A 19,373-nucleotide genomic window follows, 5' to 3' on the forward strand; every position below is an offset into this window, starting at 1 on the left:
AGGAACAAGGAGATCTCATTCCGGGCCCCCTGGTAGTGGTTATTGGCTGGTACTAAAATTCTGCCTCATGACTGTTGATAGTTAATTTTTATGTGGCATCTGACTTTAGCTACAAGTACATTTTCCTGCTTTTCCCTTTGATTGCCAAAGCAAGCTTTTGAGTTTGGTGTGGGAAGGACCTTGCTACAAATCCAAGACCGGGCTGGCCTTTCTGCAGAGATGATTGCTGGTATTTTATGTGAAAGGTAATTTAGGAAATTCAGCACGTCTATTCATATATAGTCTTAGGCAAATCTATTTCTTCTTGGGTAGTCAAGGAATCACGTAAATCTAAAAGAACTATCCAAGAATTTGTCAATAATTAAAATCTAATAGTACAACTATAAAGCTCAGTGGGAAATGCCCTACACAGTGGTTTAGTCAGCTCTCCATGGCATTGGGCATTTGCTTAGCATTGAACCCGTTTTCTTGGTTCCCACAAATTCTTGGAGGGTAATTCCCTTTTGTAAGTGAAGAAATTGAAATATGCCCTATTTGTCTGAATCCTGTAGGGTGACGCATTGATGGGATACCAACCCTTCTCCGTGAACATTTGTTTCCTAACTGTTGAGAATAAAGATGGCTTCAGAGGATATCTGTAGGCTGCCCATTTTAATTACTATTGGGGAGTTGATTTGGAATTAGGAAGACCCGAGTTCATCTCAGCTCAAATAGTAGTTGTGTGACAAGAGGCAAGTGGCTTAAGCCTCATTGCTAGTCTCCTCATCTGTAAGAGACAAAGGAGATAACAGACCACTGGGCAAACCTTTGTGTGCTACATAAAACAATAGTCATTGTTCACAAAGGTTGGCTTTTGGTAGGACTTTGGATTTTAATTGCCATAGGACCAAACCCCAAAATACTGTGCCGTCATTTTTGGTGACTTGGTCCCTTGTTGGTAGCCTTGATGGGTTTGAGTGCATCCGTAGAATCTTCAGTCTTTTTCTAACTAGGTTTTGTGAGGGGAAAACTTAGCAACAGGATGTCTGATACTATAATCGATTTGGGCTTATCACTTTCCTGTATTCATGATGAAATGCACAGTCAACACCTGGCTGCTTGTATCTTTTCCCCTTTTGAATCATGGCTGCCTTTAGTGGGAGAGTAGAAATTCTTAGTACAGTTCAGAATTTCACTGTTCTCTCACTTGGTCAGTGGTTTGGGGAGAAGGTTCCGCATGGACTTTTATAATTTAGGATGATTAGACTATCTTTCCATTTGCCCTCTCATAGGTGTCGTACCTTTAGAATGAGAACTATACAGTTGAAACAACCATCATTTCCTATTGTTAGTACACAAGGTTGTGCCCTTTGTAATAACTGTTCCCTGGGGTACTCTTTGCAGAGCTGACTAGTAGGTTCATGAATTTTCTCATCTGCCCTGAGATTATTTTACTATTTTGATTGAAAACAAGCTTAATAGTTTGATTGGATGATCCATTAGGTTATTCTGGCCTTGTGGGGCATTTGAATATTGAAACTCTGAGTTCAGACCCTGTTGATACAAGAATCCATGATTATAGGAATTAGTGATCATACCCAGGGCAAATATATTTAGCAGCAGACCTTGGATGTTTCCATTTTGTAGTTAGCTAGGCCTTCATTGAAAGCAGTTGCTTACCAAGCACAGCAAAGCCAATTATTCTAATGGCTAAATGGTCAGTTGACCTCGAGGTCCAGTTACATAATAGTCAATATTAGCCACCCACACAAATGATGGATGAGCATCCCTCCTCCCCCAGTAACTTTTCTTCAAGAATGAACCAGATTGGGGCGGCTGGGTGGTGCAGTGGATAAAGCATCGGCCTTGGATTCAGGAGGACCTGAGTTCAAATCTGGCCTCAGACACTTAACACTTACTAGCTGTGTGACCCTGGGCAAGTCACTTAACCCCAATTGCCTCACTAAAAAAAAAAAAAAAAAAAAACCAGATTGGTTTTATACAACTGTCCGTTTGAAATCAAAGCCATATCATTAATTAGGTGGAGAATTTCCCCAGATTTTCCTTCAGTAGCATGCTTTAATAGCACTGTCGTGTAAGAACTCAGTAGGTGTTGGGAATCCCAATTGGCTGTCACCACTGTAAGAGGCACATGATACTGACCAGCCTTTTGGCATCACTTAAATCCACCAGCTTAGTAAGCTTTAGGTGGGGATGAATATCTTCACTGCTCCAGACTGAAAGACTTTTGGAGATTGTGGTGACCCCTGGCTTTCCTTTGAAATTGGCAAACATCTAGCACACTCAGAACTTTATCTGACAGTTTTATGCACTGCTGAGACCAATGCAGATTGGCCTCTAGGATTCTACCAACAAGTAGTTGTAAGCTGGAAACGTTTGCTGGTGATCTGAAAAAAAATCTTGCTCGAGAGTAGATGGTTTTGAGTGCTTGATGAAGCTTCCTCTCTAAGTGCTGCCAAGAACTTAACCTTTTCCAAGCAACTGTGCAAGATCTCATTGGCCTCAGCTTTGTCAGAGTGGTCATGATCGGTCACTGTGTTGTAGCCAGGCGACCTGGGAAATGTCTGCACATGTGTAAAAGGGATAGAACACCTGATTGCACCTGTTTTGAAGAGGGCATCTACTGCTGAAGAATTTCATTGCTTTGAAAAATAACTGGATTTCTTATTAAAATGCAGTTAGAAACATGATTTGCTATATCAGTAGCTATGTGTGTGTGCATATATATATATATATATATATTTTTTTTTTCCGGGCAGGGCAATGAGGGTTAAGTGCTTTTCATCAAGATGTTGTGCCTTGTTTGAAAAACATAGCTATTGGGCAGCTAGGTGGCGCAGTGGATAAAGCACTGGCCCTGGGTTCAGGAGTAACTGAGTTCAAATCCGGCCTCAGACACTTGACATTTAATAGCTGTGTGATCCTGGGCAAGTCACTTAACCTCAATTGCCTCACCAAAAAAATATATATATACATATATACATACACACACACACACACATATATATATCTTGATCTAATGTATTTTGGGCTACTTTGAGATTAAACAGAACCTAAGTGCCTACCAGGTGCAGCTAGGTGGGCAGTGTATAGAGTGATAGAGCTGGAGTTAGAAAGAACTGAATTCAAGGGGCAGCTAGGTGGCACAGTGGATAAAGCACTGGCCCTGGATTCAGGAGTACCTGAGTTCAGATCTGGCCTCAGACACTTGACACTTACTAGCTGTGTGACCCTGGGCAAGTCACTTAACTCTCATTGCCCCACAAAACAAACAAGCAAAAAAACCCAACAATAACAAAAAAGAAAGAACTGAATTTAAATCCAGCCTCAGATGCTAGCTGTGTGACCCTAAGCAAGTCACTTAACTATTTGCTTCTGTTTTCTCATCTGTAACATGAGTTGGAGAAGGAAATGACAAACCATGCCAAGTATCTTTTGGACACAACCGAGATGACTAAACAACAACAAAAATACCTACCAATACCTGCTTTAGATTCTTTGCTTAAGCATCCTATTCTTCCCTGTGACGGTAAAAATATATAAATGGATGAAGTAAGTTTTGGATTTTTCCCCCTACTTGGCATAAAATATTTTCTCCGTAATTCTAGGCTGTTTTTCATATCTGCAATAATATTCCCTTAACCAGAAGTACCTGGAGGGAGTTAAAAAGCTTTGGAATGTTTGATTGAAATAGTGTTCGTCGTGTGTCCTGGAGATAGCACACTGAGGTTTCAGGTGTTCATTCAACCATCTGTAGAATTGCTCAGACCTTGCTCCTCCAAGCACAACTGGCTTCCCTGAAGCTGTAAAACCCACGGGATGCTCCTCTGAGCTTCAATAAGCGGTATTAGGGAATGGAGAGTAAATCAGCAGATTCTCTTCTCATTGACTCAGGAACCATTCAGGTCCAGTAGAGGGTCAATAGGAAATCCTGGATTGCTTCTGATTATTAAAACTTGGAGTACAGAATCCGGGACCTTGTGCATCTGGTAACTTCAGAGCAACGAGGGGCCTTGGAAATGATCTCCACGTCAGTTCTGAATCATTCTTTTAAATTTACTGGTAGGTTCCCTAGCCAAGCCTTTGCAGTCACCCTGTTTGTAATGCTAGCCCCCGGCTGCTGCATCTTTGCGCTGTAGAGGGGACCCATGTCCTCGATGGCCGGGTTTATCCTGTTTTGGTCGAGTATGATAGTCCAGCAAAAGTGTGTATTCCCTTGGGGCTGATTTCTGTTTTAGGGCTTGCCCTCAGCAGTGTTATTGGTGGTCATGATGGTTACCTGGTTTGTTAGATTTCTCTGCTCTTCGTTAAGTATAATAATACCAATACTAGAAACTCTGTGGTCACACCTCTGAATTTAAGTGCTGAATTACTTTGGCTCATTGAATGTTTTCACACAATGACCATTTCAGGCAAGGCACTGGAACCGTAAGCTAACCATTCTTTTAAATAGACTTAGACAAAACAGGGTATTTATGACATTTATCATAGTGCTTCAGGATACGATGATAAATGCTGGCATATTTATTGGCATAACAGAATTGGAAGTGAGATAGAATGGATAAATCAAACTTGGCTCAAATGAGGGATTCCCTACCCCTTTTTAAAAACAAGATTCTTAGGGGCAGCTAGGTGGTGCAGTTGATAAAGCACCGGCCCTGGATTCAGGAGTACCTGAGTTCAAATCTAGCCTCAGACACTTGACACTTACTAGCTGTGTGACCCTGGGCAAGTCACTTAACCCCCCATTACCCCCCCCCAAAACACCAAAAACCCCAAGATTCTTAGAGCCTCTTCAGACCTTTCTTCACTTTTGCCAGAGCTGCTAATGTCTGGTGAAGGTAACTGGTGAAGGAATAGGATCAGCCAAGAGTCTGAGTTACCAAGTAGCCACCTATTTCTTGTGGTCTCATTCCAATGGACTGCTTCTGTTAATGTCCTATGCCTCACTATGTTTAAAAAAAAAAGGGGGGGACTCTGCTTTTTGGAGGCTCTCCCAGAAGATTAAACAGGAAGGCATGGGGTACAATCCAGGGTCCAATCTGACCTGATCCAGGATGGCTCATTGCCTGAGGACCAGCCCCCACTGTAAGGATTGTTTTCCTACTGAGGTTCAGAAGACAACCATTTACAAAACCAGGAAGGTGCTCATCTGTGGTGGGGCAGGGGAAGAAGCTTGAAGAGGAGAGCAATGCATTAGCCTCTCCTCATTGCCCAGTTTACTGGAAAATTAGTTGCCTCCTTGGTACAAGATTTTTTTTTTTTTTTTAGTGAGGCAATTGGGGTTAAGTGACTTGCCCAGGGTCACACAGCTAGTAAGTGTTAAGTGTCTGAGGCCGGATTTCAACTCAGGTACTCCTGAATCCAGGGCCGGTGCTCTATCCACTGTGCCACCTAGCTGCCCCCCAGTACAAGATCTTTAATCCCCTTCCCCCTCCTAAAGGCACAGGGCTTTCTGTGGTGCAACTTAACATCCTTTGGCATAAAATGGCTGGCACTACTAGGGTTTGTCTGGAAGTATAATTGCTACCTTCTAAAAACAAACCTGGGGATGCTTGAAATGGACAGTGCAGGGGAAGGCAGGGCCCCAGCCAGACTCGAGTCTGAGATGGTACTTTCTTCACCCTCCCCTGCACACAGGGAGCTCACACCCACACCCACACACACTGCATGATAAGAACCAAATGAGCCCCACCTGGATGTGTGTGTGTGAGTGAGTGGTGAATGCAGGGAAGAAGAGACCCTGGCCACCAGAGAGGCTGGGGAAGGGTGATTTCCAACAGTTCGCACTGGTGGAGACTCAGGAGCAGGAGCTGTGGATGTGCTGAGATCTGATCCAGGGGGACCACGTGTGTCCGAAATGGTCAAATGCAAATATGAATTTTAAGGAAGAAGGAATATGGGGCGGGGTAGAGAAAGAGGGGGACATGGAGAGAGAAGTGAAGGAGGAAAAGCAGATGCAGCAGGAGGAGAAGCTGACAGAATATTGGCCCCCAGCCCTGAGGAGAGCCCATACCCTCCAGGACATTCACGGTGAAGACTAGGCACATAATGACACAGCTATCCCTAAGCTCACGTCTGTTGTACTTACGTTTGCAAGGCGCAGAATGTACAACCTGTCTGATTCTTGAGACAAGTCTGGTGAGATGGGCGCCGTTATGATGACTGAGCGATAGATGAGGACATGGACTGAAATTTGGTGACATATTCTCCCTCTTCTCACACGTGACAGAATCCAGAGAAGGAGACCGATTCAGGGTAGAGAAAAGGGAATAGGCACAAGTCCAGTTAGATGACTCCTCCCTCCTCCCTATCCCTTCTCCCTATCCCTCATCCCCATCCCCCCTCCCCATCTCTCCTCCCCATCCTTCCTCTCCATCCCTCCTCCCTCCTCTCCATTGCTCATTGCTCTAGGAATAACCACCTTTTCCCCTGGGAATCCAACTGTATCCTGAGACTGAAAAGCTGCTTTAGTAGGAACCCTGTTGACCAATGGAGATGAGCCCATTAGCCATATTCATAGCAATTAAAGTCAGGGGGAATCCAAGAATTGGATGTGAGCTTCACTGCACTGGGAAATTAGACTTGTTTAAAAAGAATGGGATTGAGAGGTGCAGGTCCCACAATCCAGAAGCTGAATAAAGTGGGTAACACAAGTATTAATCCCATTTTACAGATGGAGAAACTGAGGCGGCTTGCCTAATCAGTGGGACCTGGGTCCCTCCTGTCTCCCAGCCCAGAGCTCTCCGCTCCAAAACATCTCTCAAAGCCAAATTCATTTTCTTCGAGAATGTAGGAATGGGGAAAAAGGAGGTAGTTCTGTTAAGAGATCATTGAAATGTGTTGTCATTGGGGTTAGGACTGGAAGGATCACAGAGTCACAGATATGGGGCTGGAAAGGTTCAGAGGTCCTTTAGTCTGACAGAGGCCCAGAGAGGGCCCTCTGTCCAAAGCCCCATGGGCAGTGAGAATCACACTGGGGAGGATTTGAATCCAGCTCATCTGACTCCAAGCCCAACACTCTACCAGGGGCACCGGGTCTGTGGGCAGCTTTGTATTCCGTGCTGCCGTCTGTAGCCCAGAGGGCAGCCGAAGTTGGTCCCAGAAGCTTAGGTGAAGGAGGTCATTCCTTGTGAAAGGCTGGGACGTGGGGGAGGGGAAGGACACCTTGAAGCCACCAGGTATAACCCTAGTGCCAGGCAGACCACAAAGAGGCCCCCTTCACTGGCGAGGGAACGCAGATGGCTTCTCACTAGGCCCATGAGGACACTGGCTCTGAGAGCTGGGGCCCCACAGGGGCAGGACAGCAGGGAAGCCCACGTTCCACTGGGGCAGAAGGAAGCTCTTTGACCAGAGCAAGTCCCTTTTCTCCCAGCCTCAGCCTGGGACTCACTTATTCCCCTATGGGAAGGGGGGGCTTTGTCTGATTCAGGGCATGGGCTTCCCACCCACCATTCTACTTCTCTGACATTTTGACGGTTCTGGTCAGGATGAGGGGCTTTTCGGGCCCCTCGATGGATCACAGGGAAGGGGGGAGGACAAGCATCTACTGAATCCCTACTGTGTGTCAGTGTGCTTGGATCCTCACAACAAACGTGGGAGGGAGGTGCTGTTCTACTTTAACTATTGGGAAACCAAGGTAGAGGTGAAGTGACTCGCCCAGGGTCACACAACTATTAAGTGTCTGAAGCAGGATTTGAACTTGGGTCTTCCTGACTCCAGGCCCAGTGCACTAGAAGGTGGAAGAATACCAAAGAAAAGCTCTGCCCTTTTCACAGTTGTGCTTGGCGCCATTTTATTGTCTTCCCATTCTCCCCTCTCCCCCCAGGCAAAATGGCCCCGTGTGCCCGGGATGTGCTGGAGATGCCTGCTGGCTCTGCTAACTCTCTGGTATGGGTTCAGTGGACCCTCTCGCTGCTATTAAAATGATCAGCCCCCATGTCTAGGAATTTTACCAACTGTTGCTGTGTAGACAGAGTCTCGAACCTCAGGACCACAAGTCAGGAGCCAAGCCAGGACATGGCAACTGATTCCCACCCCCAATTCTGACCTCGAATTTACCCCACAAAATTATATATCTTATTTTCATTGATAACTTTTTCTCATGATTTTAGCTTCTGAATGTATCGACCTCCCCCCATTACCTATTAAACGAGATAACATACAGTATTTTGCAAACTTTAAAGTGCTATATAAATGAAAGGTATTAATTGCCCAGTTAATAAGCATTTATTAAGTGTCTATTATATGCTTGAAACTGTGCAAATAAGCTTGGGAATAAGAAGACAAAGAACTATCCCAATGATTAAAAACAAAATTGGGGAGTAAAAAGCAATTTAAGGCTTAGAGTCAGAAGGCCATCAAATCCAACCACCTAATTTTACAGATGAGTAAACTAAGGTACAGAAAGGTTCAAAGACTTGCCCAGGGTCACATAGTCAGTGTCTAAGGTAAGATTTGAACTCAGGTTGTGGGGACCCCATGACACTGTTCTTTGTAAACTGTGAGCTGATATAGAGAGGTAAGATGTTTTTGGATTCTCAGGCTGGGTGGGGCTGATGAGATGCATTCTCTAGCCAGCGTCTAAATTGGATGAACACAGTCAGGAAGGAGTGGCTTCTGCTCCCAACCAAACTGGTTTTCAAAGCAAAACCTTTGCTTCAAAAATACCTCTTTGGAGGGTGACAGCTAGGGCATTAGCTGGCTCAGCCTAATTCTGGAAAACCCCACAAAGTTTTCCACTTTGAGTGAACTTTCTGGAGAAGAAGCAGAATACCAGATTCAGGGACAAGTAAGCAAACACATTTTAAAGCCCCTAAGATTTTCACCAAATGAATGTGGGGTAACATTTTTTTACTTAAAAAATTATCCAGCGTTTAAAAAATCCCTTCCCCTGAGCCCCTGAAATATTGCCCTTCTCCAAATTATCTTTCTTTTCCCTTATAACAAAGAAAAAGGATTAAGCAAAAATGTCTTCTTCAGAAAATACAGTATTGCATCCCTGTAGTCCCCCACCTCTTTGCTCTGAGCGAGGAGATGGATATTGTTGTCTCTTCTCTAGGACTTCTCAGAATTCAGCTTCTCGTCCATCTTTCTTCAGCACGATAGTAACTGGGTACGTTACCACTCCCTTCATTCTGCAGCAGTTCCTCCAAACCTGCCCCCATTTCTCAGAATTCTTCATATCCCCCATGCTCAGTGCAGTATTTATTCATTACATTCCTATAAAATAGTTCTTTTTTCTAGTCTCCCAATGGATGAACAACTGTTATTTCCAGAACCAAGTAGATTTAGTTGTTTCTCCTAAAGCTTTTTGTGAAAGAAGTCAAGCCAGAAAAATCTTTGCTTATTAAGTCTCAGGGTGCTATGGGCACAAAAATGAGCAATGTCCCTGCCCTCAAGAGGCTTACATTCTAGTAAAAAATCAGAATGGGATGCAACCTCTGAAGGTAAACGTGACTGACTCCTTGACTACTTGAGCTGGCTGGCTGGTACCCAGGTGGGGAAAAGCCCCTGCTTTGGTGTGGGTGTGGGACAGTCCTTCTGGGAGAGAGGGACAAACTTCTGCTCTGTTCAAGCTAACCAGGTCATGGGATGGAAATTACAATGGCAGCATCCGGGAAAGCCCTTGGAGTGTGGCCAGTTAGTGAGCAACGGGCCCAGAGTCAAACTTCACTCTATCCAGGGTCAGCCTCTCTCCACAGATGAGTGGGTGAAACGAGCCCTTCGGGAAGATGGAGAACGGGAGACCTTGCAGCTCACTCCCTTCTAGGGCGTCGTCCGCAGCCACAGCAGGCAGGTAGTCCAGGCTGGCAGGCAGGTAGTCCACGGGGATGTCCCTAAGGTGTTTGGCTGGGTCTTCTGCCTTTGGGCCCCCAGATCCCATGGCCCTGTACAGATCAGCCACTTGTCCTTCCTCAGCCCGGCGTGATCCTGGTGTTGAGGGGTGGGAGATGCTGTACTCTGCTCCAGTGTCGGGGGATTTTGGAGCCAGAATCCAGCCTTCTCTGTTTGGCTCAGGGAACTCTTGGTTTCTTGGCCAATGAGAGGGATGTGTCTCCCGAAGGGCAGGGGCTGCTTTTTGGATTACTTCTTTGATTTCAAGAGTTTCAGGTTCTTCAGAACTGGTCCATTTGCTTGAGAGACTATCAAAATGGAGCTGCATTTCATCCTGATGGAAGGAGGGAAGAGTGTGAGATACACACACACACACACACACACACACAGAGGTTTTTTTCTCCTAAAAATGTTTTTTTTTTTTTTAATGTGTATCTCCTCCTGCATTTTATTTTATTTTTTTGCAGGGCAATGGGGGTTAAGTGACTTTCCCAGGGTCACACAGCTAGTGTCAAGTGTCTGAGGCTGGATTTGAGCTCAGGTACTCCTGAATCCAGGGCCGCTGCTTTATCCACTGCACCACCTAGCCACCCCAAAAATGTTTTTAACATGAACTCTGAGTTATCTCCCTTCCCTCATCCCAATGAGCCATCCCACACCACAAAGAATAAAAAAGGAAGGAAGGAAAAAGCTGATCATCAAAGCCAACCAACTTATCAACTCCCGTTGACTGATACTCAGTATTACTTGTAGCCACCCATCTCTGCCAGAAAAAGGAGGAAGCCCTGCTCAGACGGCTAGCTTTTTTAAAAACTGAGTTCTCGGGGCTGCTAGGTAGCACAGTGGATAGAGCACCGGCCCTGGAGTCAGGAGGACGTGAGTTCAAATCCGGCCTCAGACACTTAACATTTACTAGCTGTGTGACCTTGGGCAAGTCACTTAACCCCAATTGCCTCGCCAAAAAACAAAACAAAACAAAACAGAAAACAAAAACTGAGTTCTCCAGGGATGTTTCTTTAGGATAAAAGAGCTTGGTATCAGTCACTGATTTCCCCAGCTCAGGCACAAGGAGAGGATGAGAACTCCCACAGAGGGCATCACACTGGAAAGGACACCAGCAGTCTAGAGATGGAATTTCCACGGTAATCCTGCCACTTATGAGTTTGGACAAGTTGCTTGGCCTCAGTTTCCCCATCAGTAACGTTGGCCGGCCAGCCAGCATCTGATGTCCTTTCCATCTTTAGAATTCTGATTCCCCAGGAAGCTGTGGGGGTAGGGCGTCTTTCAACTGGATCCCTCTTAGGGTGGACTGGGTGATTTCTCTGGACTCACTTTTCATTGTCTTACAACCCTTCCCCATAGGTGGCGCTTTATTGTAGGCATGTCCTGACCCACATATGGAATACTATCAATTGCTTTTTAAAAATTTAATCAATTGCATTTATGAGACAGGCCCAGAGCCTACATGTAAGTTACCTAAGGACAGGGTTGGGGGCTTAGATAAACTGTCTTCCCAATCTCAGTGAGTCATGTTTCTGGCCCAGGTTAGCATGGGCAGAGGGAGATGTTTGGGGACTGGGTCTGGCCAGGAGAGAAATGACATGAGAAAAATTACAGAGCGGGGAGCGCACCTAGATCCTAAACCTGTGTAGGATCCAGGAACAGGGACCAACTGGCAGTTCAGTTGCTCACAACCCAGTTCTGAGTCACAGATCCAGGGCGGACTGAGGACGGGACCTGTGCCAAGGGGCGGTGCTTCAGGGTGAGGAGCAGTCATGGACCCTAGCAAGGAGGAAGTTCAGAAGCCAGTGGCAGCTCTGTGGCCCAGACTCCAGGGGTGGGTCAGTTCCAGCTTCCAACCTAGTCTGATGTCTGCAGAAGAATGACCAGGATAGGAATCCCAGATGAAAGGAAAGCCTACGGTTCTGTCCCTGTGAACCAGCAGGGCTCTCCATCTGGCTCCCGGTGGCAGAGTCCAGTATCAGTCTACTGGAGCTCCAACCAGGGCAAGTCCAGAGATATGTTGCTCAGACCCCAGTTCAGCTCAGGAACTTGAAGATTTCAGCCTGGGATGGGGTTCAGGGAGAAAACAGATTCTGTCCTGGACCCTACCATTTTGGGAGCTCTGAAAGCTCACAGTCCCCAGTATGAGCTGTCCCTGACATTCTAGAATAAACACAGCACAATTCCACAAAGAAAGTAGCAACAGTAGCAGCCCAGGCATTCCCTATAGAAGTGTACAGAGCCTGGCCCTGACAAAGTCTGAAGCCAGGAAATAGGCTGAAAGAGTCAGTAAACAAAAAAATCTCACTGTAAAAAGCTATTATGGTGAAAGAGATGCTCAAGACACAAACCCAGCTCTAAGAAAAGCTTCAAAGAAAAATACAGCTTGGGCACAAATTCAGCTAGAATTCCTGGAAGAGATGAGGCAATCACATTGTTTTTAAGGGGATAGAACAAATTTTTTAAGAATGAAATTTTTTAAAAATTGGAAATGAAGAAATGTAAAGTTTCATAGCAAAAACAACTGACCTAGAAACCAGATCTAGGACAGATAATATAAGAATCACTGGGTTACTTGAAATTCTTGATCCTTAAAGAACCTAAGGCACATTTCAAGAAATCTTAAAACTGCCCATGCTCCTTAGAACCAGAGGACAAAGTGAAAATGCAAAGAAGCCACTAGTCACCTCCTGAAATAACCCCCCAAATAGAAATTTCCAGGAATGTTATGGCCAAAATCCAGAGCTCCTGGGTCAAAGAAAAAATACAGCAAACACCCACCACTACAAAAGAGCACAGAGCAAAGATACACAAACACACATGGAAAACCAAGAATAACTTCCTCAGCAAAACTAAGTATAATCTTTCAGGGGAAAAAGTGAAATGAAATAGGGAGCTTCCAAGTATGCCTGATAAAAAGTCCAGAGCTGCCGAAAACTTTTGAAGTGCAAACTCAAGAGACAAGAAAAACAAAAAAGACAAACATGGCTGAGCAATCATAAGAGACTAACAATAGATATGTTATTTATATTCTACTATACTCTGAACCTTTTCATCAGGGGCCAAAGAGGGGGTCTAGTTAGAAGGCCCAGGAGTGGTTTTATTATATTTTGATGATCTTAAATAAAGAAAAGAAAGGGAGGAGAAGAGCAATACACCAGGTATTAGGTAAGGGGGGGGAAGAAGGTTAGGAAAATATATCCCACATAATCAGGCAAGCAGAAGTCTACACAAATGCTTTCATCTGAACTGGTCAAAGGAAGGAAGAACATATATACACAGTGGGATATAGAAATATATTCCACTAAACAAGAAAACTTTAGAAAGGGGAGAAGGGGGAATACGGGGAAGGGTACGTTAAGGGAGGAGTTCTAAGCAAAAAACCCTGAAAATGTACACAACTTTATAGCAACTTTTTTTGTGGTGGCAAAGAATTGGAAAGTGAGGGGGTGCCTATCAGTTGGGGAAGGGCTGAACAAGTTATGATCTATAAATGTGCTTGATTGAATACTATTGTGGTATAAGAAATGATGAAGGGGGGGCAGCTAGGTGGCGCAGTGGATAGAGAACCGGCCCTGGAGTCAGGAGGACCTGAGTTCAAATCCGGCCTCAGACACAACACTCACTAGCTGTGTGACCCTGGGCAAGTCACTTAACCCCAATTGCCTCACTAAAAAAAAAAAAAAGAAATGATGAAGGGGGTGTTTTTAGAGAAATCTAAGATGATTTGGATGAACTGATGCAGTGAAGTGAGTGGACCCAGCAACTTATACAATAACAACAATAGTGAAAGACTTAGGAACTCTGTGGTAATGACTAGCCATGATTTCTGAAGACTGACAGTGACATATGCTACCCACCTCCTGGTAGAATAGTGAAGAACTCAGAGTGAAGAACGAGAAATAGATACATATGTGAGAAAATAACAGGGTTTTGGGGACTCAGAGACTACACACACACACATACACACACACACACACACACACACACACACACACACATGCTGGTTTTGCAGGGCCAGCCCAGAGTCAGGAGAATTTCAAAGGAAATGTAAATCGACCTTCCTAACTAAAGGAAGTTAACTAACTTAAGACCACCTCCAAGTCATGTCAATCAATGGACTTGAATATTACCAGCCAATTAGCTTGGATCAAGGTGGAGTGACCCACCTCTACCTGAGACAGGTTAAAAACCCTGGAGAGGGGCCTCTTGCTCTCTCTTGGCTGCTCTTGCTTCTTCCTCTATTCTAGGTATGTAGGGCTTCTTAATTCTCTGAGCCATGTGTTCTATCTTTTTATTAATATTTAATATACTTTAATAATGCTTAATGCCCCCAAACTGATTCAGTAGCCTCTAATTTCTAAGTAACAAATATATAATCCCAGCTAAATTCCCTAACACTTGGGGCAATTATAGGGTGACCCCATATAATTTTATTCACCACACATACATATGTATGTATATAAGTATATATGTTCATGTGTGTGTATATACATATACATATACATACACACATATATATGTGTGTGTGTATTTATATTTATATTTTTGGACATGGCCAAAATGGGAATTGTTTTGCTTGACTGTTCATGTTGTTTTCCTTTTCTTTTTCTTTTTTTTTTAAAGTGAGGCAATTGGGGTTAAGTGACTTGCCCAGGGTCACACAGCTAGTAAGTGTTAAGTGTCTGAGGCCGGATCTGAACTCAGGTACTCCTGACTCCAGGGCTGGTGCTCTATCTACTGTGCCACCTAGCTGCCCCTTCATGTTGTTTTCTAAAAATAATACTTTATTTCCCCCCAATTACATGTTAAAACAATTTTAATACTTAAAAAAGGTGTTGAGGTCCAAATTCTATTCCTCCATCCCTCCATCCCCCATTTCCTCCCCTGATACAGTAAGCAATCCAGTATCGGTTATACATGTGTAATAATTTGATTATACATGTTTAAAGACCTGTCATGCAGGCTGGCCAGCAGCCTGGAATTTGAGAGCAGCCTAAGGTCATTTCACTCTTGGCCTTGAAAGTGCATCAATCCATAAGCATTTAGCTGAGCAACAGCTCATCTGACTATGTCTACACACATATATGGAAGGATGGGTGTGGGGGACCAAGAGAGAAAAAAGAAAGGCTTCCGAATATCAAGGCCAGCAGATTGGGGTTCTAGGATCATAAATAAAAGGTTCTATAGACATTTCGAGACAAAGAAACTGAGGCCCATGGAGGTTAAGTGACTTGCCCAGGGTCACACAGAGAGTAAGTGTCATCACGGTCTAAGATGTGAACCCAGTTCTTCTTGTCTCTAGGTCTGACAGCTCTCTGTCTTCTGCTCTGCCTCTAATCAATCTTCATTTAGTCTCTGAGTATCTGGTCCAGAAAATTCACCTGTTCCTACTGGCTTCAGATCCGGGAAGAACACAGGCTATGCTACGAGAAGATGGATTTTCAGGTTCACAAATGACACTGCAATACTGACTTTTCTCCCTCAGCCTCAGTTTCCCCTTCTGTAAGATGAGGGGAGTTGGCTCAGGTGATCCAGCACTTACCTCCATGATGGAATATTTCTTGGCCCATAAGCTGTTTGCCGGGTCTGGAATCTCTTCATTAAACCACTGGGGTTGTAGGGCAGAGATGATGGACATCACTCTGCAATGAAAGCAACCAATTAAAAGCCCATGCGCGTCCCCCCGGCCCGGGATTTCCGTTTCGCTGACACGGCAGGCTTTGCTGTTACAAATATGCTTGACACAATTGTCAGTGCTTTTGTGGATGCCGGGAAGCTTTCGTATTGGAGGCCAGAAGGCTGGATCCTCTCAGAAGCTGGGTTTGTGCACTTCTGCCCAGGCTGTAAGTGCGTCAGGAGAGCCGTGCCCTGCGGTGTCTGACCTGGGGCTTCCACACGGCACCTTGAGGCCGGGGTCGAAGCCCAGGACAAAAATCTGGTCACTGCTGTGACGCTGTGGTCAGAGCTAGCTCGCTCCCTGCTGTCACCGTGAGACTGAGCAGTCAACTTACTTTGCTCGAATGCGAGGCACGGCCAGAATCGCCACCGTCACGAAGACCACCACAATCAGCACCACGAAAACAGTCCAATTCGGAGCATCTGAAACATTAGCGAGCTGGCTTCAGTCGCCTTCAGAGGAAGATTTGAACACTCTGCACAAGTCCCTTCACCCCTGCCTCAGTTTCCTATATAACAGCTCCTACCTCCCAGGGTTGGTGAGAGGATCAAACGAGACCATAAATGTAAAGCCACCAGCACAGTGCCTGGCACATAGTAGGCACTTAATAAATGCCCGCGTTTCCTTTCTTCTTTCCTAGGTATCCTGTCCATCCATCCCTGCCCCCAAGACTTGGCTGAGCATGTTGGGAAGTGGAAGTGACCACCTCTGGGTTCAACATATACCACTAAAGCTGGCCCCCCAAATGAGTCACAAGTCCTAAGGGAAAGTACAGCAATCTAGCCCCAGGATGAGCCTCAAGGGAGTGGGGGAGGAGGAGAACTAATATTGGATTGGGAGTGAGGAGACCTGGTTGTAACGGTGTCATACTGCAAGGGTTCTGAACCTGGGCTTAGCTGGGAAACAAATAATTTTCTTTTCCCCAGCCCCTAACTGAAATCTAGCCTTTCCTTCAATTATGAATTATTCAACAAACCACAGTCTAACTATCAGAACCTGTGACTTTGTCATTCCTAGAAATCACAGACATTTTTGTATCCCATTACAGTTGTTACAGATATCTGGAATTATCACTTACTTTGAAAATGTTCACTTATTTGACTAACTGCCAGATTGCACATGCTCACAGTTTTCCATTCTACAGACCGTCTATCAATATAGCTGGCTTCCTTTACAATCCTCTGTATTTTTTTATGCATTGAAAGACATGGTTCTGAGAAGGGGGCCAGACTGCAGCTGGAGGGGTCCACGATACTGAGAAGGCTAAGAACCCCTGCTCTAACAGGTGCAGTTTGGTTCATGGTACAGAGAAATTATAGAGAGCAGTCTTAGGAATCTTCAAGCCTAAACTCCTCATTTGGCAGAAGAAGAGCCGAGGCTCAGTTGAGTGAAGTGATTCATCCAGAGTCACCCAGGTAATACACAGAGCAGGGATTGGAAACCCCCAGTCCTTTGACTCAAAATCTAATGCTCAGTGACAAAATGTGAGAAGTGGAAAGGACTCAGGCAAGCACATAACAAGAAAGAATCTCTCTTCTGTGTATATGTTGTCACCCAGCCTCTACTTGGACCCCTCTTTCTATTCCAGGACAGGACTAAATGATGAATCTCTGCAGGGCTCTGTTTTCTCAAACATCTCTCCAGCCTTGGCACACAGCACTCTCAATAAATGGGGAATGAACATGGAACTAGCTACACGACCAAAGGCAAGCCCCATAACTCCGCCCTGCTTTGGTTTATCATCTATAAACTGAAAACCTTCCTGCTTCTGAATCCCATGAAGACAGATCACCAGGAGTCCCACGAAAATTTATTAAACTGAGTGAGATGACAGTGCAGGCTCAATTCAACCCAATGAGTACTTATCAGGGACCTATTATGCATCTGGACAATGGAAATCAATACAAAAGCAAGTAGCTCAAGGAGTTTATGTTCTCCTGGGGCTATGACATAGACAAAGTAGAAATTATACCAAGTGATTCTGAGAGAGAGAAAATGAAAATAAAAGAAAGAACAGTCAGGAAGTCACGGGGAGAAAGGGGAACCACAGAGGTGCTTTGAGGGATGCTAGGGATTCTTCCAGTAGAAAGAAAAAGGGGAGGGCACTTCAGATGAGGGAGATCCCTCCAGCTCAAGCCCAGAGGCAGGCTGAGGGATGCCACATATAGGAAAAGCGTGGTAAATGGGTCACTGAGCTCCCACAGAGAAAAAAAATGGGAAATAAGACTGGAAACCTGGGAGGATCCAGATTGGACAGGTCTTTAAGAGCAAGGCATTGAGGGTTTTCATGGTAGAGGCTGTATAGGACTGCTAAAGAAGGTTTTTTTCAATAGAGGATGAAGTGGTAGCTCTAACTTGGTTCTCTGAAAGTGACCCTGTACTTTCTGATAAAAAAAAACGATCCTGGCTCTGACTACTGCCACTCTCTGCTGGCCAGCCACCGTCTCTGCTTCCTAGTGCCTGACAACTGGGAGAGTGTGGATGTAAGCCTTTTATATAGCGCTTGCTATGTGCCAGGCACCTTGCTAAGGTGCCTTTGCCAAACATTATCTCATCTGATCTCCACAACGACCCTGCGAGGCAGGTGCTGTTATCATCTCCATTTTGCAGTTGAGGAGACTGTAAAATTATCCATGGTGAACAATTTTTTAGAATTTCCCATCATGTACATTGTCCAGATTTAGCCTCCCCTCGATCATTATGCCCATTTTATAGATAGGAAAACTGGGACCCAGACTTGTTCAGAATCACACACCTAGTCAGTGGATCCCACAACCAGGATTCCAGCCTAGGACTCCCTCACTCCTGCGCTTGTGAGCGGAGAACCTGGGATGAAATCCTGCCTGAGGCCTAACCACCTGGGTGAACTTGGTCAGGCAATAAGTGTTCATCTAGCGCGTGAGTCTTCGGTCTTCTCCAAGCTGTGCCTCTAGGCTGTCCCTACCAGGCCCCAGAAGCCTCCTTTCTCTGGAAGTTCCTTCTTCCCCGGCTGCTCACACTGGTAGTGCTTTTCCATTCCTGTGGCTCCTTCTTGTGACTGGATGGTTCCTCCCAGAGCCTCTATTCTGAGAAGAACTCCCAAGCCCGCCATGTCTTCATTCCAGACTCTCCCCGCTTTCCTTTTTACTTCTGTCTTTCCCCACCAGAATGTAAGCTCCCTGCAGGAGGGCACTGTCTTTCTGCGTTTAGCACTTACTGAGCACGAACTCGGAGTTTGTGGATTTGACCAGAAAACCACCAGCTCTAGGTCCATGATACTGTCATCCCTCACCAAGCTACCTCTGCCTGCTCTCCAAAGGAGGGGGTAACTTGGAGGGATGGGCTAATTCTGAGAAACTGTCACCCCAATTAACCTCCCAATGAAAAGCTAGAACAACTTGTTTTAAGCAAATGAAGGAAGCCACATTACCAGGCAGTGTGGACCCCTAGGGTGGCTGAGCAGACTGCATTGCTCAGATTTTACCATGGACATAAATAACGAGCAGATGCTGAAAAAAAAACGACCCCTTTGTTGGAAATCTATACAGGGAGGGCAGAAAGGAGGGGATGGCTACTCTACCAAGGGATAAATAAAAAGTTTTGAATTTGGGTTGAAAAACCCATGTCACAAGAACAAGACAGGGGAAGGAAGGAAGAAAGGGAGGGAGGGAGGAAGGAAGGAAAGGAAGAAGGGAGGAAGGAAGGAAGGAAGGAAAGGAAGAAGGGAGGAAGACCATACCCAAGGCTATAAATACACACACAAATAGATACAAAGGATATGAACCCAGGTCCCCTGACTTGAGAGCCAATGCTTTTTATTTTATTTTTTTTATGTGACAAAGGCTCTTTTATTTCCTTCTCATGAGAAGGAAGC

The 19,373-nt window shown here is 45.1% G+C and overlaps 1 protein-coding gene across 1 annotated transcript in view; it reads right to left on the reverse strand.

The window, feature by feature from the left end:
- Nucleotides 1-8,267: 8,267 nt before the first annotated feature.
- IL12RB2 (interleukin 12 receptor subunit beta 2) overlaps nt 8,268-19,373 on the reverse strand; it is a 93,137-nt gene continuing 82,031 nt past the window's right edge. Inside the window, exons 14-16 of the mRNA XM_044005181.1 lie at nt 15,855-15,942; nt 15,386-15,485; nt 8,268-10,171 (exon numbers count right to left, since the gene is read on the reverse strand). Coding sequence (XP_043861116.1) covers nt 9,644-10,171; nt 15,386-15,485; nt 15,855-15,942 — 716 coding nt within the window. The 3' untranslated portion in view covers nt 8,268-9,643. The remainder of the gene's footprint in view (nt 10,172-15,385; nt 15,486-15,854; nt 15,943-19,373) is intronic.

The sequence above is a fragment of the Dromiciops gliroides genome, chromosome 4, assembly GCF_019393635.1.
Source record: "Dromiciops gliroides isolate mDroGli1 chromosome 4, mDroGli1.pri, whole genome shotgun sequence".
NCBI classification, from domain to species: Eukaryota; Metazoa; Chordata; class Mammalia; order Microbiotheria; family Microbiotheriidae; genus Dromiciops; species Dromiciops gliroides.